Genomic DNA, 27864 nt, shown 5'->3' on the forward strand with positions numbered 1-27864 from the left:
TGAAAGTTTTAAGGAATTTTAATCAGGGTTTTTACCTTTGTCGAGTAGCCAATCGTCAACTACTCGACCGAGCCGATAGGGGATTCGCTGTCTGGCGATGGCCAGGCGCTCGTTATCAATGTTGCCTTTAATTTAGAGATGAGAACACAGTAGTAATTACGCACATCCAAACGTGGTACAGGAGCTGGATACAAAAAGAACAGCAATGAAAAGAAAGTAATGGTCTGCTCATTATTAGCATGTCACTGCGGGTAAGGTAGGCTTGGTGTGCTAAGAGAAGAGCTGAATTCACTATGGTTCCATTGAGCGGACTCTTACTCTCTGTTCATTGGGTTTAATTTAAAGAGACATTTCAGGGGTTAACATCTGCAAGAGCACAGGGAAATAATGTTACAGCTGCCACATACTGTCTCTGTCCTCACACACACCTCATAACAGCTAACATTTAGCATTTTAACTATCCGCTACCTAAAGCCTGCACCTCATTGTGTTAAAGGCTAACTAAGATTACCACTTTAAATATGAAAATGAACAAATATGAAACAAAGACTATGCTCAACATAATACACTTTTTTTCTTTTACTTATTATTTTTCTCTCTAGTTAAACAATTTATCATCAAAATATGACATGTTTTTAAATTATTGTTTGTCCAAAATGCACCAACTGTTATTATTTTTCTTTTATGGTGAGAAAAACAACTGACACCTGAATTGAATATTTTCATAAATTACCTTTAACACTATTTAACAGGCCTATAACATAACATAGCTGGCTAGTATACAAGCTATTGTAATAACTGTCTCTTTTTATGGTTTAAAATGTCATGTTTCATATCAGGTCATACATGGTTCATTTCAAACACAGTAACATAACACAAAGCTGCAATTATATTTCTTAACTTCAGTATTTGAATATAAACATTGATAGAAACAACGATCATCATTCAGGAGGTGGGTTGATTGAAGGTAAAGTGAAGTCAACTCTGCCCCAGGACAGGCAGTGCTTTAGTGGGTCAGTGGGTGGGGATTATGTGGGGAGGGCAGGGCATACCTGAGGGATATCGCTCTATGACTGGTAGGTCGTCGAGTTGGAGGGTTGCATTGCCTCCACTGCGGGTGAAGCGAATTATGTGGTACTTCCCATCGTTGACAAACTTGGAGCTCTCCTCGATGTTGATATCGTCGGTGCCAACGTTAAACACTACTCTAATGTTTCCCTTGTCCTGAGTGGGGCAGATATAAAAAATGCCTCATGAAGAATGCATTTGTGTTAAATAAGCATACTTTCTTTTATGTCGTCAGGCCTAACTTTATTTCAATATATGCTTGACAGTGTGTGTTTCCGTGTCAGTGCGTGTGTTGTTGTGGTAACATTTCTCAAGTTTCCACTTTAAAAGTAATAATACTTATTTGATTATCATTATCATTTTTTATTTATTTAATTTATCCTTCACTTTTTTCAAATGTTGTTATGATGCAGCCTTATATAGAAGACATTTTTCCCTAATTAATATACAATCAAAAATATCCCTTAAATATATAGTGATAAAAGGGTTTTTCTGATTTCTTTAAAAAAGGTCAAATTGACAAGTCTTTAGATGTGTTTATATGAAATGTTTTGGATTCTGTGGCATAGTTGAGGACACCCCAAGGACTGACCGAAACTGAAATCCCTTTTCAAATCATATTTGAAAGAATGCAGACATGACACCCTCTGGTCATTTCTCTTGTCTCCAGATAAGAACTCTGGAGCTTAGCCAGAGTCACCATCATCACCAAAGGTCCTTCTCCCCTGACTGCTCAGGCTGGTTTTGTGGCCAACTCAAACTTAACTTTGATTTCCAATTCATTAAAATAATGGGTTTGGCTGAAAGGAAGGCCAGGTGCTCTAATTATTTGCAAACTTTCATTCGCCATTTTCACACCTAGTACACAGATTATCCAACTATGTTCAATAGTACTTATTGCCTTCTTTCTATTGCTATCTGTGTCTCAGACTTGGACGACACACTTCCTATATTTAGAATTATGGAGGCCACTATACTCCTGAGACTCTTCTACAGATTTTATTAGCATTCTGCAAGTCTGTGCCTTGACACAATCCTGTCTCCGAGCCCAACAGGCAATTCTTTTATCTTCATTTGTAGATTTGTAGGTTTTGCTCTCCTATGCATGTCTAACAGTGAGGACATCAATAGAAATAGGTTTTCTAAAGTGAATTTACCACAGGCAGGCTCAGATCAATGTAAATACACATTATTCAGAGATAGTGACCTTACATCAGCTGAATTTCAGGTATCATGGTATCATAGAATGGTCAGAATACTGACGTCAATGTGATATTTCATTTTTAATCTAATTGCAAGAATGTGTTTTTCTTTATTCTACTATCAGGGTGGAACTTAAAACTGATAAAAGTTAAAGGTTTTGAATATTTTGCAAGTACGCTGTATTCCCAGCTGGTACTGTTTCACCAGCAGCTGTAGCAGAGAAACAAAACAGTGCCATAATGTTGCAGCTGGGGGCAGCTGCAGATGAATGTTGTTACAAAAAAGAAGGTTAGCCCAATTAGTTGCAACTTATGGTACTTGACAACTTAAGCCTGGAGCGGGAAAGGACGCAGCAGAATGTCACTCAAGCTCACACAAGAACATATGAATGGCATGATATAAACTCATCATATTGTTCACAGATTGCCTTTGAAGCATTAGCCATAGTTGGAACATATGGTATGAGTACAAGTCTGTGTGTGGACGTGTATTTTAGAGAACTTCAGAATGCCCTGATCACAAGAATAGCTATGGCAACACACCATAAGTATCTGAAGATACTCTCTGGTTAAATAAATGAATACGTTTAACACATTCAGTTGGTAGATGAATTGCAGAAGTGAATTTGTGTGTGCTTACTATCTGCAGCTGAAGGTAGTCTCCCAGGCCAGAGGCGCTGTCCACCCTGAGCAGAATGGCGTGTTTCTGTTGGGTGCTGAAACCGAGGGCAAGCCTGTCCGCCCTGGTACTGGGACGTTCGTTAGGGGGCCATGTGTAGACCACCATGCCGCCATCACGCCCAAAGATATAGGTGGTCCCAGCTGGTCCACCACACAGATAAACAAAGTATAACAGCAAGCACGTCATTATGTTATAAAGTGCTATTTTTATAGTAGTCCTCCTGATAACAGTTCAGTGGTTTAAAGGACATGCTGAAAAAATTACTCTAAAATGTCATAGATGACTGGTCCCCCACTTCGTGCTCATTCCTCCTACACTCTCAAAAAAATATTTCCCAAATCACTTGTAATAACTGACTCACAGAAATATTTGACTCATAAGGCGACTACGCAACCAGCATGTCTCCAGCATGTCTCCTGCATGTAAGGCTGATAAGGATCATTTATTGTCTAAATCAAGATTAAATGATTAATGAGAGAGAGGCAGAGAGACAGACCAGAATAGAACAGTGGGACTAGACATTAAACAGGTACTGTAGTATTTTTGTGCCACTTGAGAATCAACAGTTGACAGTGCCCTCACGTGGTGGCTCTGATACAATGCAGACAAAGATGCTTCAGTACAGTGACTGAAACTGAGTGCATCAGTTGTTTAGAAGTGTTAAAGTCCGAGTGTTTTCTGTAGGACAGGTCAAAGGAAATTCATTTAATTCATATGTACTGTTAAATACTGTTACAATAGAAAGTTATACTTTATTGTTTCCCAAATATGACAATGCCTCTGCAGTACTTTCTGCTATCCACATAATGAAAAACAAACCGTCATGGACTGAGGCGTACCATGAAATGCACACTCACCATCATTGCATAGTGGCCCAGCATATGAAGTCATGCTGCAGTCGCAGGTGAAGCCCTCCCACTGCTGCAGACAGACTCCCTGATTTGAGCACGAGTCTTCCTGACAGGTGGTGCTTGGACCTACAGTGAGAGTTCCGGTGGGGTTGGAGGGTGCACAAGTTAGGAGAAGATAAACAACCAAACTTTTTAAAATTTGTCTGGAGCCCAATATTTTCACAATAGTATGTTTTTACAGTACTTATTTATTAGACAGTATTTCCATGAAACATTTTGTCATTTCCTGTGGTGCTGCACAGGTGTTTTGATTAGTAGTATTAGTAGAATCATCAAGAGAGTGGCTTTATGTGGATATAGGCTCCTATTCGTTAGCTCTATCTGTATTGAGGATACTGCTATGACTGATTTTCCATATAAACTTAAGCCGGAATCTGTACTACTTAGTGAAAAAAGGCATATTTTGACTGCATGCAGGTGGTGATGCTAGATGAGTGGGGCAAGGTCAGAAGGAGGAGTTAAACATAAGAGGGCAGTTATGTTTAAAAGCCCTCGTCTCAATACTCTTTTCTTCAGCAGTTTGTCACTGTTCTTTTCCTGCCTCGTGCTAAAAACACACAGAGCGAGAACATCAAAGTGCTTAACTACGTTCTCATTCGGTGCACTCTTAACCCAAGGTATGGAGGAGAGGGTGGGAAGTGAGTCACAAATAAGAGTATTGAAGTTTGGTTAGGTTGGGAGTCAGTAGGAGGGGTTAGACAGCATGCTGCTAGGCAACCCGGGTGGTGGAGCTGTGGTCAACTCAAGTCAAGCAGTGGTGACATTTCTACTGTGATGAAATCAATATGGTGCCAGGAAAGGACGGGTCACCTCTGACCTTTAACTCTGGATCACTGGGATCCACACAACACTGGACACCACTGGATAGTTCTAGTACACGCACATATGTACGCACACACACGCCCTCACGTGCACTTGCACACGTGTCTCAAATGCTCACACAAAGCGATATACCTTGCAAGTCAGCTTTCATCAATGTAACTTTTGTCAGCCAAACAAAAAAGCAAACAAGCAAATTAAGTTAGATGGTTAGTCAATGCACATAGATGCCTGTGAACTGCTAAAAGAGTGGAGTAGAGAGAAACTACAATGTGGCCAAGGTGATGAGTAGATAGAGTGTAAAATTTACATCTAATAGACCATGACCTGGGTTAGTGGTGTTGTTCTTAAAAAAAGAGAGCATGAGTTAAATGAAAACTGGAAGAAGAAGCAGTAAGGACACTGGACCTGGACAGAACATCTGGTTGACAGTTTTTGTGCTTTCACCTCACCTTCACAGCCTCTCTCCACTTGTCCCATGGTTGCCAAGGCATCTGCCAAAAGGTCAGGGAGCCGGCCGTTTAGATCAACTGTTGCTAAGCAACCCTGGAAACCCTCACGAGAGTGGACCAGCTTGGGCAGGTCTCGGTACATCTCTTTGGAGACGCCCCCAATGTATAAGTCACCTGTTTTTGGGCAGGACAATAAATGACAGCTTCATTACATTTAACAGATAGCATGAATAAGCCACATGCCTAATATCTGATGAACTGTATATTGATGCATTTATTTTTTTGATTAATGATGCCAAAAAATGGAAATGCCTTAAGTTGACTGATCAAAGTAGTTATTTTCATATAGCTCAAAACCTCCAACTGTGTACAGTTTACATAGAGCAGCTAGGGTCATATGCTCGAACCAGTGACCAATTTAGAGATTTTGACTATGTAAATACTTGCCCAATTAATTTTACCACTTACTTGCAGATTAAAGGAGTAGTCAATAAACTTGAAAACAGTAGATGACTAGACAGTTTAGTTTTTAACCAAGTGCTTTCATAATCACTTTTCTAACTAATCTATTGTTAATTTTCTCGATGAATTGAGTAGTTCTTTGTCCATAAAATATTAAGGATGATGTTCTCAAATGTTTTATTTATTCCAAAAACCAAACTCATTCAGTTTTAATGATTTCTTTGTTATATGGAGCAAAGAAACCAGAAAATATTCGCAGTCAAAAAGCTGAAAAAAATCACAACATAATTATGAAAAAAACACTGAATTAAATGATCCTCAAAATAGTTGCCGACCATATTAATTTAGTAACTGATTAATTGTTGCAGCCCTATTCGTATTAATTATACAGACAGGCTGTCTAAAAAATGTTAATTAGCATTTTCCCCAAAATTACAGCCTCTAAAGAAGCAGTTTACAGTAAGTGTACTGTATGTTGTGAACCAAATGTATTGTATGGTTTATTAAGTACTGTATATATTAACCCATCCACCCTCATTGAGGCAGCACTGCTTTTTTTTTTAAGACATACCCTTTAAGTCCAGGTTCTTGGCACCCATGGTGGTCTGTGTGGTGACTTTGGTGTCGATCTTGACCGTGTGCAGATTGTTAATGTCTCTGGATATGTGCACATTGTGCCAGTGGTTGTCATTTAGAGGACTGTTAGAGTTACCCTTGATCAGGTGTGCACCGTTACCCAGGTCAGAAATGTAATGCAGGTAGCTGGAGAGTAAACAGGGAAAAAAGAGAGGAGGTGGTTAAATAAGTGAGGAGAGCAAAGCCATAACTGTAAGAAGAATGAGCTGCTTCCACATCTGATATTTCACTCCCATAGACGAGTTTAACCTTTTGTTAATTTGGGAAATGTTCCCAAAACTGTATTTGACAAAATTCAGAATGACTGTGTTTCTTTTCAAATTTCCCTATTATTTGTGAATTATTCATTTGATACATTTAGGTGTAATGTTAAACTAAAATGTGGAGACATCAAGCTGACTGATGTGACGGCTCACCCTTTTACCAGCTCCACCACGATGAAGTCATTGCCGTCTCCCCTGTTGAACAGAATAAGGCCGTCGGGGGACGTCGTCTTGAACTGCATGAAGAGATGCATAGAATAATAAGCCTGGAGCGTGGGCAGCGTCACAAAACTGGAGCGCGAGCGGAAGGTGACGGGGTCGGCCACTATGCTCTTGTAGCCGATGACAGCGTTGAGTTCGCAGTAGTCAATGTCGCCGTTCTTGCACAGGTCGATGTATGGCATACCATTCAGTGCCAGGCCCTGAAGGTGGCCAATGAAATTGGAGGGCACAGCAGGTATGAAGCGTTTCTCTGTCACAATACCCGTCTCCACATTGTGGAACTCCAGCTGGGTGTGGTCACCTGTCATCTGACCTGGTGGTGAGAGAAAACTTCAAAAGTGAGGGCTATGGAAACTGGGGCTTCAGGTGGAACTGCACAGTAGTAAAACTCATACTGATAATAATCATTTTTGTTCATCAGAGGCAGACTGATATAAATACTTGATGACAACCTCGTAAAGCAAGTAAAGTAAGGCTTATTCAAAGACTTTTATGTATAAGCATTATATAAATATACTGATAGTAAATTCAATTGCTGCCATTAGACATTCCTAAATATTACACACCAGACCTTTAAATAATAATAATAAAAAATTACACAGAATACAAGCGGAAGTAGACATCCATAGTAGAGGCATCAGCATTGGCCACACAAATACCCAAATTGGTCGACCTCTAATTGAGAGTGGTGAGTGTCTTTAATAAAGTGACAAGGTTTAAGTTAGGCTGCTGTGGTTACCTTCAACAGGCTGCAGGTCATCGACGGTGAGTTTGAGGCTCTTGCCACGCCGGACTACCCTCACAGTGTGCCACTCATTATCATTGAGGCCCGACCCCGCAAAGATGGTCTCTGGGCCTTTACCTACACATAGCCCAGAGCACCATTAACATATGCACACAGAGTTAGAGAGAGACAGAAAGAAAGATAGAGATGTAGACAGAGAGCCAGAAGGAGGAGGAGTAAAAGCAGAAAACCAGGCAGGTTGAATTAAAATTTAAAGACAGTGAGGAAATGGATGGGAAATAGCAGAAGGAGAAAGGAACCATACATATACACCTCCGTGTCAAACACACGCTCTCTACAGATACACTGACAGGTCTCCTCGCAGATATGCCAGCGAAACAAATGATGTGACACAGACAGAGAAAGATGTACATAAATGGATGTCTAATATGGAGACTGTGAGTCACAACAAGCCCACGCTTACACAGTCCATCTGTGGACAGATCACTGTCACAATGACCACCGTCTACCCACACATGCACGGATAGCACACTTGCACCCCTTTGTCTCCTAAAATGATCCTCAAACATCTCCAGCCTGTGCACGTTCAACCTACTGTGACTGCATGCAGGACCTTTTTAATGTCCTCAACAGTGTAGTACTGCAACAAGCCTCATGGTGGCACTAGACACACAGTGGAAAATCAGAGAGCTCTCCAAGGTGCTGATTTACAGCGGAATGACAGAAGCTGAGCTGTCCTCTTGTGATGTCTCTTTTGCTCCCTCTCTCTCTGCCCATCTACCAGCTCATATTTTCACATAGGTGACTGCACACATTTGACAGACTGAGTGTTCCCAAAAACTCAGCGTCTCCCTCCTCCTACTCTCTTCAGGCAGGCACACCACCAACCTCGAGCACTACACTCACCACTTCCCAAGCCCTGTTGGTTTGAGAAGTGCAAGTCTGCTAACACTGACCTATAGGAGGTAATGACAGGGAGGTGAGAAGTAATCTGACCCCGAAGAGATTCTGCTGCAGAAAATGTCAAGCGTGCCTTCATTACTCACAGAGGCACGCACAAGGTGCACACTTGTATGTATATGTGCACGCACGTGCACACACACACACATACACACACACACACACACACACAGGTAGAGAATTACTGGAAAATGGGAGAGAGACGCGAGCATAATTAACTATGAGAAGTAAATCAAAATGGATGTGGCAGCGTGACATGTCTGTGAGTGTGTTTTTAAAGCTAAAGCCGTGTGTTCAGAGAGGACACTGGGTTCCCCTGAGGAGACTCAGCTGTGCTCCCGGCATGAGCATCTCATCCTGTTACCATGGATCACTGCTTAGCGCTGAGTGAAGGAGAGAATATGTGTTCATATGTGTGAGTTTACAAGTGAGTGTATGTGTGTTGGCTTTTTTTTTTTTTTTTAGATATATGTAACCAAATCTTTAAAGAATGAGCAGACTGATGTGAGATTGAGGCAGTGATTTGTGTCAACCTGGGAACAGGGATGTTCACACAAACACATGCACACGCTCATAATAGGTCAGTGCTAACAGTGAATTCAGCACCATGGTCTGAGGATCATTGCTGATCTATTGGCCAACAGATAGTTTCCTCTGAACTCTGTGCTGAGACAAATACAGGCAAAGAGGGACTGCTTGTTGTCCAGGAAGTACAAATCAAATGACATAAGCTAGTGGAGATTATAAAAGCAGGATAATGAAAACAAAATTACAAAAAGCGTTTCATATTTCATTAGCTCAGAAAAACAAATGGCTTTTCTGCTGTATAAGCCTCAAATCTCTCCCATGCCAGAGCTTTTATATGACTGCTGAGTGGACTATTTCAGTGGCGCCTGGCTGTTAAATACATTTTTACCCCCATCTCCCTTGAATATCTGATGTATAATTTATTGTATGCACACGGTGTGCCTGAAAAGTGGCTGCCTCCTGAAATGTTCATTGAGACAACTGGTCTAAAATTGGCCAACAACCATGCGGGATAGCAACGGCGCTGTGTGGCTAGTAGGGTTTCTATGGCAACTGCAGTCATCCATTTCACCACCTCTTTGCCGTCACATAGCATTCCTTTCTTTCTCTAACTCTACCACTCACTCACTCACTCTCTTGCTTTCTCAGTGGTCGTGACAGAGACAACGTCCAGGTGAGGAAATTCATCTTCACCAGGATTAATCTAGGACTCAGCTACAGACACACGCGCACACAAATGGGCAGTGAATAGAAAACAGAATGCACATTTACTCAATCACACACAAGCTTCACAAAAAAACACACTAAATGTCACTCTACCTGAAAATCCCCTTGTTCAATTTAGAGAGAAACTAGCAAACAAAGAAAGCAACTAGACAGATGTTAAAAGGAAGGTACAGCAGAGAAAAACAGAGGAAAAACACATCTTATGTCTCCAGCATGAAGGAGGAGTAATTAGTCTGCAGGACTGAGTGGCATTCATCTACCAGCTACAACCCTCCTCACACTTCTCAGCACACCTCATTTACATGAAGACACAGAGAAATTTGATACTCCTTTTTTTCTCTCTCTATCCTCCCTTTCTTCAACCCCCACCGTCCTCTCTTCCATCTATCCTTCTTTGCTAAAATGGCCGTCATGGAAAACCCTGGCCCTCAGCAAAAATCACACTACTCCTGTGGTGAAGCTGAAACACAAGCGTGTGCGTGCTCCGCACACACACACACACACACACACACACACACACACACACATATATGAGAGAAACATATGTTGAGAGAGCGTTTATGATCAGATGTACTGTCAAGACAGCAGAACAGACAGAGTGAAAAATAGTCAGACAGACACATTAACAAAAGCACATATACTACTGTACACACTATTTCACACACATACTGAGGAGGAGGAGGAAGGGGAGGGGTTAGGTGAGATGGAGGATCACTTACTGGCTGTACAGTTTATCCTGATACAGTCTGGAGGGAGAGCAGAGCAGAGGGTTAATGCTGCACACATACACATACTCTCCACGCCCCGGGGACGCACACATCGACACACCCTGCACTCATATGTACAAACACGCACATGCACACACACACTGCTGAGAAAACACACCCTCTCCTTTGTCACGAGCAAGACAGCGTATTCTCTTACAATACACTGTGCATTTCTGTGACTTTTATTTTTTTTTGCCTCTAAGAAGCAAAAGAAAAATAGTGGGGGAAAAATCTCCACATTGACCAGTTGAGGAGAGCGGTGTGTCCTAGCATGAGGAGTGTGTCCAATGGCTGCTCTGGCTTGAGCGACAGTTTCAGTCACCGAGCAAAACTAACAGGAGACTGAGATGGGTCATGTGTGTGTCAGTTTGTCTGATGACAGCGAACACAGCCCATGATCTTTTGTCGCCCATCCAGAGCAGAAATCTCCACAAACTGTTGGAAGATTCAGCCCCTACATAGTTATATTTATCGTCATAATCATCATTAATAATTTTACCCATGATGACTTGGTGTGTCGTGTGGCGTCAACCACAGAAAGGACGTGGCTGCAGACAACCAGAGACCAACACATGCACCCCTCTGTAAATCTGTGTGTGTGTGTGTGTGTGTGTGTGTGTGTGTATGTGTATGTATGTTATGTTAATGTGAAGACTGTGAAACACTGAAAATAATGTGTTAAGCTAATTGATTTGAGCAGGAGCGATGTATATAAACTAGAAGGATGTGTAGACTTCACTATTTGTTTGTGTCTGTGTGTGTGTGTGTTCATCTTTGTGTTGATTGTTGGAGGTGTTAGGGATGCACAGGTCCACTGGGAGTGAGCAGAGAATGCAGCTTGAGGCTCAAACCCTCTGTTCAACACAAAAAACAACACAACTAATCTACAACTGTTTGTTTTTTCTATGTGTATTTAAAGATATGCTGTATGTCAATCCAAATGCTGTTATCGAACCTGTACAACTGATGTCTTAAATATGTTGAGTACAAACAGTGCAGCATAATTATTATGAAGGGTTCATTTTCCAAGGACAACCCATGACTTATCAACATTTTGTGATATTCATTTACAAGAAAGTGCTGCATTCCCCAATATGTAACTAAAGTAACATTGTGTGCACGTGAGTACCTAGGTTGACAGTGAGTCGGACACGGCCCCCGTCCAGCTCCAGACGAAGGGTGTCTGCCGAGTTACGGGATGTTGTTGCCATGAGAACGCCATACGCCCGCTGGGAGCGAAAGCGTAGTGAGACGTCCTCGGCCTCGGTATGCATCACCACGGGCAACTGCACCTTCATAAACTTGCTGCCGTCATAGGACAGGATAGTTGCATCTGTACGGGACACACAGAGATGAGCAGGAGTGAGTGATGGATAAAGGCAAGTGAAAGCCAAGTGGAGGAAGACGGAGATGTCGGTGAAGGCAAGTTAGGTGGGTGTAAAGGGAAAAAATAAAAATAAAAATAGAAAAGATGATTGACAAGAAGAAAAAACATGGGGTGTGAAGAGACAAAGGCAATTTGACGTTGAGACAGATTTATCCATGATAAAGTATGACGCAACATAGCTATAATCCCTTGTCCCCCTGCCATGTCATTTTGAAACTCAAAACCTCCTTCCAACAAATGTATCCTATCACTTTCCTCCCTTAATTCATCATCACTCCCTCTGCCTTACAATGGAGGATGTAAAAATAGCTGCAGCTGGTTGGCTCGCCCTATTATCCGGTTAAATCAGAATGCATGGCGGTGAGTGTGTTAGCCACCACCGCTGACATCTCAGACCCTGGAGTCATAATGTAACAAGCTCAGGTGATCGCGCTTTAATGTCTTTTGCATACTCATTTACATATTCATAATCTTCTCCCTGCTTCCTGCTGAGGCCAATCCCAGGCCGCTAAACTGTTTACCTCTAAAGACCCTGTTTTTTATTGGCCAATTACATATGTAGCAAAACACTCTCTTCATGTCTTCATATCTTTATCTCCCCCTCTCCTCCATCTTCCCTTCACTAGTACATTTCTCCTTTGCTTTCCCCTTCCTTTCGCACTCCCTGTTTCCGTGGGAGACGTTTGGAGCCAAGGCGAAAACAAGAGAACAGGAAGAGAGTGAGGCCTCATGAATACTGATGAGATGAGAAGGAGGGAATGAGAGAGAGATAGTGTGCATGTGTGTCAGAATAAGTGAGTGAATTTAAGTGTGAACAGAGGAGGGTTTAGTAAAGTGAGAACAGGGGGAGAGAAAATAGGGACAGAGCAAGACAGAGAGAAAGGAGGGGGGAAAGAAGAAAAGCTCTTGGCTAAAATGCAAATTAACCCTCATTAACTTGAGGAAAAAAGACAGTGGTTGGCATGTTATAGATAACATACCTTACAGCCATACGTACACCCACGAAAACACACACAGCTGGCCCGAGGCTTAAGCAAACTAATAGTGTGTGGTGAAATGTTATTTTCATATTTTTTAGATATCTAAATAGTGTTTATATTAGGTTGGTTTTATTTTGTAGTTGAAGATTGCACATTTAGTGCACATTTGCACATCTGTTCCAGGTTTTAAAAACCAAAGCCATTTAACTGGTTTAGTAGTTTACATCAAATGAAAAATGTCTGCTGTGGTTATTTTGTCAATTCAAGTTCAGTATACAACGTATAATTAATGAAATCTATACACTGAGGTGGTGGGAGGGCGGGCCCAAACCAAACTCTGCGGAGGGCCCCATAAAGGCTTGACATTTCTGTTTCGGGAGACAGCTGACTCAATTATTCTCACCACTGCACCGGACTCACCACCGAGCAACTAGAGGAGAGAGGATTTGATAGAGGGGAAATATGGAAGCCCATCACTGCCAGGAAAAGTCCAAAAAAAAAAACAACTGAAGTGTAACATGCACCTTCACAACATTGGAATTTGAATATAGTATTCTATATTACATGAAAAGTCAGAAAACAGCAACCATCTGAGCTGTAGCCCGAAAATCCTAGAAAACAGATGACGCATATTTTTTTTTTTATGTCTCTGTAATTACCTTAAACAGCTGTGCACTTTTTGCTTTCACCAAACATTAGTCAACCAGAAGTGAATAGAGCATTTGTTTGTGACTTGGTGCACTAATGAGTATTTATGGCAGCAGCAAGGTGTATGTAAGCTTGAAAATAATTTAAACCCCAGTGCACATGTTGACTGTAATGAAAGAGTGTGTCAGCCAGCGCAACCGTGTGGCTCACTGATGTGTTTTTAATAGTTCTGACAACAATGGAGTTCTGTGGCACAGAGGGAAAAGAGACTGTATCAGCATTTGGCTTCACACACTTAAGTCGTTTCTTTTGATTTGCTGAAAAGGAAAAAATATAGAATATAATGTAAGTGTTGCATTCAGGTTTGTCGGCTGGGATTTACCAATCCGCGTGGTGAGCTTGATAAAATTGCTGCATTTGTTAGATGTCAGGCAGACATGCTGTCTAGAATGATGATGGGGAAGATTATAGCACGTTGTGATATGTCGACACCTGCCATTGACTCGCTGTCAGTGTGTGGGCTTATCACAGAATATGATTGACATGGTGTCTTGATGTATTGCTATTTACTATTACATAATTTCTATTTAATGTGTCAAAGTCATTGTGCTGCTAATGATGACTTTGTAGGTCAATAGTTTAATGAAGTGAATTTAAGAGAAAGAAAAAAAGAATCCAACCTTGTTGTCTAATCAACAGCCAACTACTACTTCAAGTTCATATGAGGACAAACAATTCAAATAGCCTTACAAGACATCACAGTATAAATTGGATCAATTAAACTAAGTGAAATAATTTTAAGGGTTGCTACTTAAATCTTTAATGTCTAACAGCTGCAACAAATTTCAAACAGTGCAGATAAATTAAATGATCTTACAACTGTACAATTCCAATTCCACCTATTTGTATTATGGGTTCTATTGCTACATTACATGATAATGTTTTTCTCAAAAGATGTAAAAGCAGACATTTTAGTTGAAGACTAGACCAGTAGACCTTATTGTGTGAGCCCTCCGAGTAAACATGTGCCTCACATATGAGAAAATGAGAAAATAATCACTCTGATGAAAGCACAGTGCACAGCAGCTGGATAAGTGACCATTACACAGAGCGGTGCCTCCTCGATTTACAAGTCATTTCAGACAATCAAACACAAAACAGTGTTCTGTGCAAGTTTAAATAAGTCCACTACTGAACATACAATACTGTGTCTGTTTTATTAACTCAACGGCTTGTTATTTTAAACACTTTGATGCTGCAGTCTGCCAGCTTTGTCTTTGTCCCTCAATGTGCTGTCGTTAGGCTGCAGTTGATAAGCAAAGGATTGGACTGTACCAACTAAAAAAGTCCAGAAAAGCTTAAATATAATCACCATAGACTGTTTATGAAAAATGGAGTCTTCTGGTTTCCTCAGTTAAGTCAATCAGGAAGTAACAATATATTGAATAGTCACCAAGGCTGTTCAATAGTAGACCTGCTTCAATGGCTGATGGAGAAGATGAGTCTAATTCTCATTTATAATGTTAATTAACACTTTCTTGAGTTAATGAATCGCAATTTTTGGGTTTTTTCAATAGAACAAGTGACACCAGTGTGATTGACAGCTGGTGTTATCCAATAGGTGCCTAGTTGGTTGCAGGTGATGGCTCTTAATTTTGGGTTGCAAATAAGTTTACATTGTGCTTCACTTAACTTAATTATGAGTTGTAATTTGCAATTTGCTCTGCTCGGGATTCTAATGACAGGCACCACCCTTGTTTTTCCTTGGCCTATATTTGTGGGCCTGTTTAGATTTTTTTCAAGCTTATATTTGATTAAACAAACAAAAAATATTGCTTCTAAAAATCTGTTCCAAAATGTAAAACCTTAAGATGACCCATGTTTGGACAGTAACTTCCATAGATTAGGCGGGGCAGTTTTTTAAGACAAGTGCAAATGTGTTGCTAGAAAAATGTGTGTCACTGCTCATTACAAAACAAAAATGAGTCTTGGAGCCAGATCGTGTTGAGTGGGAACAAAAGGAGAGAGTGAGATAGTGAGGAAGGGAAAAAAGGGAGGGAGAAACCGCAGGTAGAAGGCATAAACATGGCCAATCACTCTCTCCATCTGCTTCTCCATCTGTGCTTCCTTTAATCCACTGAACCACCAGTTAGTGACCCCTCAATGCACACAGAGAGGGATGAAGAAAGATGTAGAGAAGCAGCCATGGAGAGAGGGTGCATTACTATGATAAACACGGGCTGTGGATGTTTGTCCTCTGAAATAAAACACCTTCATATCAACACCTTCCGAAAGCTTGTGTGTGTATGTGTATGTATCTCTCCTGTTAGATGATAGTACAATCATCAGTTGAGACGCATCAACAGTTGTGGCACAAACAGCATTTCTTCTCTTCTCCTTGTCTGACTCCATCTCGTTTCTTTCAGCCGGCTTGTATCAGTTTCTCTCAATCTTCCCCGCTTTCCATTTTTCTTGGCCTGAATTTATACCTTTTCTCATAACTCTAACACTCTCACTCTCTCTCTCAGATTTTCAACTCCTGTCTCCCATTCCTCCTCATCTCCTCACCTGCTTGTCATATGGTGGTTCCAGCCCAATGGTTCCACCCTCCTCTGTCACAGCTCCTGCTCCCAGCTCTCTGCACACTTCCTCTCCCATCGATTCCCAGTCTCTAACATCCATAGAACTCTGATAGCACTGTCTGCAGCACAGCATCCTCCCACCTCTTCTCCATCACCTTTGTTGCGTGCTTTCATTCCCTGCCTCCATCTAACTACCCTCACTTTTACACAGAAAATGTGCAAATATGAATGAATCAAAGAACCACACAAAAATAGAAAACCTCTTTTTTTTTGTTGAGGAAGCAGGTTTTCTCTTTCATTGACCTTATTTACTATCTCTATATATCTTTTCCTACCGTCTACTTTACTGCTGTTCATGAAAAGGTCATAAGAAATTCTGTATGAAAATAATAATTATGTGAGTTGGTTAGAACTCTTGCCTTTGCAGCAAGAAGACCGAGGTTTGCGACCCGGTTGGAACAAGGGTCTTTCTGCATGGAGTTTACATGTTCTCCCCGTACTCCAGTTTCCTCCCACAGTCCAAGAACATGCAGATTTGGGGATTAGGCAAATTGGAGACTCTATATTGACCGATTTTGTTTCTGTGATTTTTAGAAAATAGTCTGGTTAAAATGCAGTTTTGATGTCTCGTTCAGCCTGTGTGGGGGGGATGTGTGGCTTCCACTCGTTCATTGTGATAGTAGCTCAATCAGAGTCACATTGTGTGTGTGTCTTTTCTTTCTATCTCCCCCTTTACAGATAAGAACAAAGGCTTGAACATGGTTAATAATGTATATACATTTTAAATGTTATACGAACCTGCAGAGTGTGAAATATTAGTTAATAATAAATTTGACATTGGAATTAAGTTGCGGTGGAAGTGAACTTCTGCAGTACTTGGCATAGCCTGTTGTTGGCAGTGCCATTAACCACTGCGCAGGTGCGGTAGTAGTCAGTTGTCAGTGTTTTCAGGTGAATTGTATATTAAAATACCAACATGAGTGCTGAGGAGTGGGATTGTTAATAAGGGTATTGGTTGGGGATATATTGTCATACTTCCTAATTTGTGCAATATGATAATTGATACCCCAGGGTAAAGGTTTCACAGGGCCATTTTGTTTTATTCAGTTAAGACAGATATCCTGATGCATCGCTATATGATTGTCTTGCAATATATTGAGTATTACAGAATCATTCTATCGCGAAATTATTGGTATCGTGGACCATGTATCACGTATCGTATTGTGAGGTTGAGGTATCTTGTAGTTCCCACCCCTAATTGTTAACAGATAATATAAATTGTGTTAACAGTGCTATCTAAAGTTCATTATTTTAATAATTTTCCATGTGTCATCATCACGTGTCAACATAATTTAAAGGTCAAATCTACTTTTCTGTGTTTTTGATTATAAAAGACATTTTGGTGATTCTGTTTGAGTAATATGTTATTGATAACTTCTGATATCCTTTTCAAATGGTGTCACTTACCAAAGAGCAGATATTGTTAAGCATTTTGTAAAACTGTGAGCATATTCATGGCAAAAATACATTGTGATAGTGGATCAATCAGACTCTACAACAATCATCACCAGTGGTGTAACAGAGGCTAAATTCTACCTCAACCTAATTTGCAAGCTTTGATATTGGCTAAAAGTCACATTTTTAATCTGCTATAAAGCTTTATGAAGGTACCTTTTTAGTGCACATCAGAATAAGTATTGTTAAACGTCACTGTGTTAGGATGGGCCCTTTATCTTAAGGGTATAATGAATAAAACATTTATTACCCAGTATAACTCATAATCTTAATATATTTTCAGCAGCTGATGGAGTTATTTCTGACTTTAAATCTTCCCACCACATACCATCTGTCTTCTGTCACTCATCCTTTTGGCATTTACTCAATGTTCTTAAGCCAAAAAAACCAAATGACAAAGCTGCCGTTATGGCTGTATTCCGGTTTGTTCTTGATTTTTCAACAGAAGATTCTGTTCAGTGACTGTATTTAAACATTTTACTTATCTATATCTAGCACTCTTTCTAAGTGCCCATCATCATTCTCACCTCTCTCGCAGGAGCGTCCCAGGTAGCCCGTTCCAGAGCAGTCACACACATAACGATTCCATCCCTCCCTGCAGATGCCATTGTGCTGGCAGGGGTTGGACAGACACTGCTTGGGGGGCTCCCTAGAGCATGAGGGCTTTACCCCGACTGCCCTCTGGGCCTCGGCCAGTCGCCGGATGTCTTTGCTCTGCCCGTCCACAAACAGGTCTCTTATGCAGCCCACGTAACCATAGTTCAGCAGCGCTGTCCACACCTGAGACACAAATTAACCAGTGTTGAAGGGTTTCATTGAATTCACTGTAATTGATAAAAGAGCAATTTGTGGTCACAAGTATATTAATGATTCCTTTAAGCACACAACATAAAAAAGGGGGTCTCTCAATCAAAACAATCACAAGAGACTTATTTTGATGAGGTAGGGAAGCAGCTTTGGATCATGAGAATTGTTTTCTTGTCGTCTTTTTTGGTTCCCTTGTGTGTTTGTGCTTCACAGGGAGAGCTTTGGCAGCAGAGCGTGCAGCAAATGGCAATGAGTAGTCGTGATCCATTAGTGACAAATGCACACAGTGAAATAAAAGACAAAAGACAATGCACTGGCTAACTAGTAGTACTAAATATTTCCTCCCTCACTCATGTTTCGAAGGTAATTTGGAAAGAAGGATAAATTGTTTTTGGAAACAATTTGGCGAATGTGAGTACAGTTACTTAGTTTTGTCATTTTTATACATTTTATATCTTTAAGTCATCCTTTAAGTACAATTATTGGTGAATACGGAGGTATATGTATATAACATTTCACCTATATTTCCTGAATTTTCAGTATTAAGCAGGACAAGCAGCATATTCTCACATTTAAGAGGTTGAAGACATTAACAATACAATACAACATCAAGTTAATTTAATGAAATTTAATATAATCCAGTTTTTAAAAGATGATGTGCTTGCAACAACAGGCTCTGCATCCTCGCTGTCACACGAAATGTAACACCCTCCACTCTCGGCCTCCTCCTGCATTAGCAGTGTGGTGTATATGAATTTTGATTGTTCGTTAACATGTGTTCATGTTAATTAAATAAATGTGATCTATCTCGGGCTCTTCCAGGAGGAGTTTGTAAGCACAGGCAATAATAGTCTGTCAACCTTGCTCAGATTTGTTCCATTGTATTACACGATAAGAGCTGTACCGCATAACAACAACATCCAAGGATCCGTTCTTAGGGCCATTGTTGCAGGTCCTAACTTCTAGAGCTCGGTTTGTTTTGTGGGTTATAATGTACAAAATTGGAAATAGGGGAAATTTGACTGTTTCAGACGTTCATAGTGTGTAGACTTGTAGTTTATCAACACAAAACAGCACACAAACCTCTGTGGGGAAGATGAGTCCTGCACGATCCTCAGGTAGTCCTCCGAGGTACAAGGTTTCATCCAGATCCAGGATCTCACTGTCTCCTGGAGCCGTATACGCTGTTCTTACACTGTTCACTGAGATGGTTCCTGCATTAAAAGAACCAGAGACACTGAAACCACCTGAATAAACATTATGACCTTCAATGAAAACGTTCTCATCACACTGTCATCACAACCACCACGGTTGTCCTCCCCCTCGCTAAAAACAGAAGCATTGAAAATGCTTCTGTTTGTAGTGGTAAAATGCAAACTACACAGGCAGAACACTTTATCCCCAATAAATCTTTAATGCACTTATTTTTAGACATTAGAACATTTGCTGTAAACAAAGGAGACCCCCACTGAGGAAACAGACAGACACAGCATCTACTGTGGATTTCTTTAGTGTAATTTACAGCAGCACGAAAAATATAGCTCTATTAGTACCATGCCGAAAAGCATTTAAAACCCTGTTTTGTAGACGTAGTTTCAGTCACTGCACTCACTTTGTTTGGTTGTTGTTTAAAGAGGACAAATGACAAACAAGAAAAGGACAATAATGACAAAACAGCGCAAAACTGCATTGTGGAAGTGTGTTTAATGTATCTATTGATTGTATTTGTGGCAGGATTCATGGGTTTATAGCAAATGTGGCCATAGCATTGAAGAACAATAACGGCACTATTGGTAAGATGAGGAAACAAGCTATGATTGCTTTAATTACAGTCACAGTGTTATGGTAATTATATCAACATATTACAATAAATGTGACAGTGCTAGTGTGCATTGATTCAGTTAAAATGGTGTGTACAGCACCCTTAAAATCAACTCGATGAACCTAGTTTAAATTAAAGACATTGAACAGATGGCAGCCGATATGGCCATGATAATCTGGTGCCGACTATAAAACAATACAATATTGCCTCCTCATTATCCAACACTTGCATTTTATCAACCGCTGTGGTCATACCTAGCACCAGTGTTGTGAGAGGTGTGAGCGTACCTGAGCGTCCGTCCCTCTGAAAGTCCACGTGATACCATTCTCCGTCGTTGACCTTCCTGTCAATGGCCTTGGTTTTGGTGGTTCCTGAGCCCATGTCTAGCAGAAGGTACAGGTGTCCATCCAGCATCTCGATGGCAAAGAAGTCCACCTTGATGTCAAACACATCAACATCAGTAATCTGTAAATAGTAAGGGACATAGATGGCTGGCAAGGAAATGCAAAGTATCATCTGCAGATTATAACAGAGTAGCTCCAATCTAACTTACATATAATCAGGTTTCATATTTCGTTCAATGTCAGTCAAGTTCAGAGTGGATTAAAATAGCTTGTAAACGGTTTTATATGTAGCAGTCATTTGTTTAAAAGTGACACACTTAGCTTTATCCTTAACAAAACAAGTATAGCTTCCCAGAATTAGCAGTAGAATCTCATTTCTTTTAGTTTCAAGTGTGCCTTTTTTATTTCTTTTTTTTTTTTTGTTAAACAACATATATTTTTTTCACCTTGAGTATGGGTGGTGTGCGAGGGTCCTTGCGTTGCTGCTGGCGGGGTTTTCCATGACTGAAAAGCATCAAACCATTTGGCTCTGTGGTCCTGAAGTCAAACGAGATGGATCCTGCCTTCTTTGCCGTCCACTTGCTCAGTGCCACATAAGACTCTGGGGTGTCAAATGTCACGGGGTCCAGCGTGGCCACACTCTCACACTTGAAGGACACCACCCCACTCACCTGGAGCAGACAGAGGAGAGAAATGTCTTAGTGGGTTCTAGCATTTGAGGAGATGAATTTTTGCACAGATGTCCACTGTATATCAGAACCTGAAAGGATTCCTTTGTTGTCTGAGACTAAAACAAAGCCAGCTGCTTCCAGCTGTTAATTGACTAGAGGACAAAATGTTGTGGCTACCACTCAAAAAATATAATCCAATTTAATTAAAATCATGACAGTATAAATTTCACAGAGCCTGACAAACAAAAAAACAAAACTATCTGTGTATCTTACAAGAGGATAATGTTTTATGTTGGCTCAGGTTGTTGAAAGTGCCTACCTTCATCTTTGGGTCTCCCTGTTTAGCCAGTCTAGACAGCTCCAACCGTACATCATTATTCTTGTACACCACCTTTAGGGAGGGGAATTGGGGGCGGGGAGATAAAACATGAATTCACTATTAAATTAAATAACAAGAAGCCTTTCCTCCCCAATGTTCCTACTTCTCAGATTCAAATATTCCTGCTGAGGCACAGAATTGGACTATTGTCATTATTTAACAAAAAGAAAACACATAGGCAAAAGGAATTGGACTGCTTAAACCTTTTAAGAAATCATAAATCATAAGAGACGGGGAACAAAACATCTTAAAATGTGACATGTTCTGGGATTTTTTTACATGACAGTGATAACCTTAAGACTTTTTTGTCCCTGCCTGTTGCACGCTTACTTTTACTGTCTCTCTTCTCCTTGCTGTCTCCCTTCCCTTTCCCTGACACAGTATGCTCTCTGACTGAGCTGTGTGAGTTTAAAGACTGTGCCTCTGCTGAGCATTTTGATGTAGAGAGCCGAGCACACACAGGCTCTGCTGTATTAATGCAGACCTCTTTCCATGACCTGTGAGCAACTCTGCAACATCGAAAAATTTCTCCTGTACATTGGAACAGCTTTTGATATTCTGATATTCAGGCTTTCGTGTCTGCATGTAGAGTAATTAGGGTGATTCTTGAGTAGCGTAAAAGCTGCACATGCGTGTACAAGTGCGCCTGCCCCTGCACCACATGAAGTGCACAAAACTGTTACAGCTGTGATCGTTCATGCGCATGATTCACTACATACATCTTAATTTGCTCACATGGATTATAATACCATCATATTAAATATGTAAATGTGAAGCGGAGGGTTCACTTTGACAGCAGCAGCCTCGTTTAAATACCATCAGTCTTAATGAAGCAACACAGAGTGCATTCACTGCTGATACAGATAGCTCTCTGTTTGGCACATCATCTGTTGGCCTCTTTGGTTGTTTGCTTATGCCTCTGTGTGAGTCTGTGTGACTGACAGGAAGACTCAGACAGGGTGTATATTCTAAACAGTGTGAGGATGTATTTGACTTTTGTTGCATCATGTGCTGTGTCTGCATATATATGTTTGTCTGTTTGTGTCGGTGTGTTTTCATGCAATTATTTGTGCTTTCCTGCAGTGTGCACATGCAAAGACTGTTTTTTTCTGTTTTTATCAGTGCATCATGTAAGTTTTTGTTGCTGCAGTGTTGTGGCCCGTTTCAAGCACAGCGGATGGATGGAACGCCTCTGTGGCGTAGCTAATTAGCATGTTAGTGCTCGGTGCTGTATCTACTCCCTCAACGACACTCATCACTGATTCTCTCTGATGCTGAAGAGTGTTTGTGTGAGTGAGAGAGAGTGTGTTTGCCTAATGGAAGTATTTCTTTGTTTGTCTGCATTTTATTAGACAATGTTTGAAATGTTTCCATGATGCCTGACAAAAAAGGAACAATAAGGATGAAAGAGCTAAATATAGAAAGTAGGGGTGGGTCAAAAATATCGATGTGGTGATGTATCGTCATCCTTCCTTGTGCACTATAATCAATATGCCATTGCAAATATAGATATTTTAATTAACAAATTAAGGAGCTAAATAAACAGTCCTTGCCAGTTTCACTCACCAGGCATATCTCCTTATGGCAGTGCTGTTCAAATGAATGAGAGAAACTTGGGTGGAGGTTACCTTGCCAAAGACGAGGGAGTTTACAGTGGCATAATGGTGGAGAAAGCTGCATTAAGAGATGCTCCATCCATGTTCAATACATAGACTTTATGCACTTTGTTCTCTATGTTGTGAATTAGTAGAGAAATCCTGCACTCTCAACTTCTCGTTTTGTTTTCTCCAGTTTCACTTTGATTGTGTCACAGAATTGTTTTGTCATGATAGTATTGGTATTGTGTATATTGTATCATATCGTATGGTGAGGTACCCTATGTTTCCCACCCCTAAAAGAAAGTGACAAAAACAGTAAAATTCGAATTTCTTACAGTACAACCAGGAAGAGACTTTATGAGTAGGGCAATAATAAAATATAATCGTTCATAGACTGTCAGTGGAATTATATTGTTTTTGGCTGTTTTAAGAAATTATAATGTGGAGGTTATGTCATCGGCTTATTCTGTCTAAATTAATACCTCTAAACAGTAGTTAAAACGAGCTAAATTAATTAATGGAGTAATTAATTTTTTTTACGAGTTGTGTCATGATTGTGTATATCACACATGAACCCCACCTCTTTGAGACAGCCCATGAAGTTATTGCTGACTGGAGAACCAGGCAGGTCAGCAGTGCTAGGGCTTCCTCCCACATAGAAGAAGTCATCAGAGCCCAGCATGGTGTAGTCCTCCTGGGTGTAGCCTGTGGTGGTCAGGATGCCGTCCACAGAGATGGTCACCTACACAACAAAGCACAGGGAAAGGACACGCTATATACTCACACCAAAAGCAGCGCCAAGCGCTAGCTAGGTGCTGACCAGCCAAATTAGCCCCCGTTAGTCTTGTAACCAGTGTGTATGCAAAGTGGTGGGAAAAAGGCCTGATTGGTTTCGGGAGGTGGTCAGTTGTGCTGCTGTTTTTTTTTTTTAAATGATGTGACTGGATTGGTGCAAACTGTGTAGTGTCACTAGGTAGTGCTACACCTCGACATTTGGAAAATATCTTGCTGTGAACTCCTCAATGCCACTCACTCACTCACTCACTCAGCCTGCAGTTAAAGTGATATACTCTGTTACTCCAGCTACCATTTGTTGTCAACACGTTCCTGTGTGTGATTTAGACTTTCTGATACACAAAGCTTCAGGGCCACCATTGGTTAATTCTGACTCACCCAGACATCAAATTAATTTCTTCTGTCACTGCACTGTGCTGACTCAACAACAAGCATTTATGAAGGATAGCTCCATCCTCTACTTACAATGAATCATTATCATCTTTTATCTGGTTTTCCTCTTTTCAAAACAAAAGATGCTTTTAACTTAATCTTCAACTTCCCTTAATGCTCCACCTTTAAAGACACTGGCATATATTCCTGAAAGTTAACTAGTTCATTTTGTTGCATAATAGGCTGCACACATTTAGCTAACACACATAGCCAACACAGTCACACATAAATCAAAAGTATCATCTTGATACTCTACAGTCCATTAATGCCCATGTTCGACTGCCCGTAAAGGTTCCCAGCTCTTTACTTCCCCTCTGTAATAATATCTTCCTTTCTCACTGATGTGTTTGTAATTGCTAGGCAAACTTGCCCAGCCAGGCAGGTGTTAGTAAAGTATCCACATGCTTTGTCGTGCCATACAGTAGGTGTTAGTGTATTTACTTGTTAGTAGTTGTTAGTTGCTGCTCTGCTGGCAGCCACAGCAAGTGTTACAGGTGTCAGGCAAGCTGTGTGGGGTTACTGAGGTTAGGGTTAATGGTTTCAATGTTGTTAGTAGTTGTGATGATGTTATGTTGTTGTGTTGTTAGGGTGAGTTGTGATGATGGTGTTAGTTCGTTAGTATGTGGTCTGGGGGGAGTTTGTTAGATCAGCGAGTCAATATGGAATGACATATAGACAAACACACAAATTGATGTATATATATACACACACACACACAGGTGTTAGATGGGTTATGGCTCATTCCACACATACACACACATACACACACAGAGACGCACGCACACACACACACACACACACACACACATAAATATATAACCATGCAGCCTGTTCCTCTCTCTGCATGCAAACACAGGCAAAGAGGACACAGTGGGTTAACAAACAACAACAGGGAACAGAATGAATCATAGGCACAATGAAGAGCATGCATTGGCAGAGTGGAGGACGTCAAAATCAAAAGAAGAAAGGAAAAAGGGGGGAAGGAGGGTCCTCTCTATCCATTTTATGGACCAAACAGAGAGGGGAAGGGTTTCTGAATCACGCCATGCAGGAAGGAGGGGGCTTGCCATTTGCGTGCAGGTGAGGCATGAGCTAATCAGTACACGCCTACATGTCACATAGTGATGAGTGAAAAAAAAGTACAAAAGGGGGAAGGGAGGACTTAAAGTAATAAAAAAAAGTGGTTGGCAAGGACGAGGACGTGGGGACTTTTTAAGCATAAAAGATTACCAACCGCATTTGTCCTTTTATTGGTTTAGTTTTGATGTCTATGGTTCAAAAGGAAATAGACACGGGGCAAACCCAAACTAAGAAACAATTAGAATGATATCTACCGAACAATGGAGTTTGTTTACCATAGCGTGTCCAATGCCTGAGTGCTTTGTAGAAGAGGGGGAGAAAGGAAAGCAAAAAACTGTGAACAGAACAACTTTGGGAACAAAAAGAGGAAAGCTAGAAGGCCTCTGGTGACGTTAAAAGGTTGGTTGGAGTGGTTTCGCTAGGAGAAGGGCACAGGTTAGGTTAGTAGAATGAATCATTCCATGGATGGTTGTTAGTTTTAGTAGCAGGTTAGTAAAGTTAGTTGTCAAAGTTAGTAGTACACACAGGCAAGGGCACAGGTGGTTACAAGCACCTGAGTGCTAGTGACCCTCGGTGTTCTCCAGTTCACTCTCATCCTCTCACACGCGCACACAAACACTCACACACTCACACACACAATTGAAAAAGCACTCACCTAGTGCTGAAAGCAGTGCTGGTCTGGTGGTTAACACACTGTAAACTAAGACCAAAACCTCAGGTATTTTCTTCCTACCACAGCGTCACTGCAGTCGGACAACAGACCACTGACCATAGCTTTAACATTGATTAGTTTCTTGTTGTGGACTTAAGTCTGTTCAGCTGCTCGCTGCCGCTGAAGCATCTGCAGAAGTCACTGTGTTTCACCATACAACTGAAATGCACATTTAGGCTCTTTCACAAGTAACCAAAACCAAGGCTGGAATAGCAAATGACCGTCAATTTTGAAATGGTTGTCAACTGAATCTCAGATGAATCAATTACTCATTTTGTCCATAACATTTACAGAGCTTGATATGACCTCTGGAAAGTTCTTGTTTAGTAATCAATAGTCCAAATCCCAAACTAAAGATATTTAACTTTCCATTATCTAAATCAGACAAAAAGCTACTTATCCTGATTTGTCCTTGTTGCTTGATAACTGTCAAAATGACTGTTATTAAATTTTTTTTTTGTCATTTTATCATTATCATTGATACCCACATTTAAATACACACACGCATAATTGCATACATACACTTTGGTTCCTCCATATGACCTTTTCAGGTTTTGACTGATGTTGTAATTCTATTTTAACTAGCTCAGACAAATGGACTGAGTCAGTACTGTAACTCTCTCCTCTCCTATGTGCTCAGTCGCTCACTCGTCCATCTCCTGTTGTTTGGTTACCTGTCTCAGGTTGCGGGTGACCTTGACATCGTGCCAGGCGTTGTCATTAAATTTGCCATTGACGGGCTCCACCAAGGCCTCGAAGGCCCCCGATCCGAGGTTGATTACGAGTGACACGGCACCGTTCTTCAGTGCCAGGTTGACATAGTCGGCTGACTTGCCAGTGTGTAGCATCAGGCCGTTCCGCTGCAGTGTCTTGAAAGAGAGGGTGATTTCATCACTGCTAGACTGGATGGGGTTGGGCGACAGGTCATAGCAGAAGTACTCCGAGCCCTTAAAGGTGGCGACATATTCCTCGCGAGCTGAGAGAGAGGAAAAAGAAGGGAAGAATCCATTACACTGTTGTTAAACATTTTCATGCTTAGTATAATATCCTGCCTCTGCTGCTTCTTCCCACACTGCTTTTTTACAATATGATAAAAGACGATAAAATGGTGGGTGCTCATCAGAGCCAACAGTTAAAAAAAGATAAAGAAAGAAAAGCTCAACTGGGCCTGGAATTTGATTTGGATGTGCAGTACATAACATATTGTTGAAAATGCTGAAAATGTTGCTATTGTCAAGCAAAAGCCTCACTGCTGCCAGCACTTGGAAGAAGCACTTCCTTCCATACCTCTAATCGTACCATAGAGTGGTGTGTAAACAAGCTTTGATCACTCATGTGGGTTGGAGATTAAACAGAACAGTGTGGATGCAAGAAAGACAGTCGTGAGTCTGTAGCATTCCAAACTCGTTATGAAACCTGCCATCCTCTCTTTTGAGAGAACAGCTGTGCTGGCAGTCTGAAGTGATGTGGTCTTGTTTGACAACACGGCTCATTTTTTGATGTTCATCAAAAGCTAGAATGTGTGTTTGTATGTGTGGGAGCACTCAAGTGTAGAAAGGTTTTGAGAAGCATGGCAAAAACTGATAATGAAGATCAAGAACAGCAGTCTTTGAGCATCATGGCAGCAAAAGCGGACACGATTGGCTGTTTGGAAATTAAAATATCAGGG

The 27864-nt window shown here is 40.9% G+C and overlaps 1 protein-coding gene across 21 annotated transcripts in view; it reads right to left on the bottom strand.

Annotated features, from left to right (window-relative positions):
• nrxn1a (neurexin 1a) overlaps positions 1 to 27864 on the bottom strand; it is a 56954-nt gene that overhangs the window by 10005 nt on the left and 19085 nt on the right. For 3 of the 21 annotated variants that reach the window (XM_058621844.1, XM_058621839.1, XM_058621838.1), the window contains 18 exons: positions 26870 to 27171; positions 25759 to 25782; positions 23757 to 23918; positions 21519 to 21590; positions 20975 to 21199; positions 20472 to 20649; positions 19446 to 19576; positions 18083 to 18335; positions 11573 to 11776; positions 10396 to 10422; positions 7457 to 7579; positions 6649 to 7030; positions 6168 to 6358; positions 5135 to 5308; positions 3810 to 3929; positions 2911 to 3092; positions 1053 to 1224; positions 36 to 125 (listed from right to left, as the gene is read on the bottom strand). In XM_058621844.1, the coding sequence (XP_058477827.1) occupies positions 36 to 125; positions 1053 to 1224; positions 2911 to 3092; positions 3810 to 3929; positions 5135 to 5308; positions 6168 to 6358; positions 6649 to 7030; positions 7457 to 7579; positions 10396 to 10422; positions 11573 to 11776; positions 18083 to 18335; positions 19446 to 19576; positions 20472 to 20649; positions 20975 to 21199; positions 21519 to 21590; positions 23757 to 23918; positions 25759 to 25782; positions 26870 to 27171 (3012 nt within the window). The remainder of the gene's footprint in view (positions 1 to 35; positions 126 to 1052; positions 1225 to 2910; positions 3093 to 3809; positions 3930 to 5134; positions 5309 to 6167; positions 6359 to 6648; positions 7031 to 7456; positions 7580 to 10395; positions 10423 to 11572; positions 11777 to 18082; positions 18336 to 19445; positions 19577 to 20471; positions 20650 to 20974; positions 21200 to 21518; positions 21591 to 23756; positions 23919 to 25758; positions 25783 to 26869; positions 27172 to 27864) is intronic. The other 18 variants (XM_058621858.1, XM_058621856.1, XM_058621847.1 and 15 more) reach the window with 10 other exon arrangements.

This window comes from Solea solea, chromosome 21 (assembly GCF_958295425.1).
Source record: "Solea solea chromosome 21, fSolSol10.1, whole genome shotgun sequence".
In the NCBI taxonomy this organism is placed as follows: domain Eukaryota; kingdom Metazoa; phylum Chordata; class Actinopteri; order Pleuronectiformes; family Soleidae; genus Solea; species Solea solea.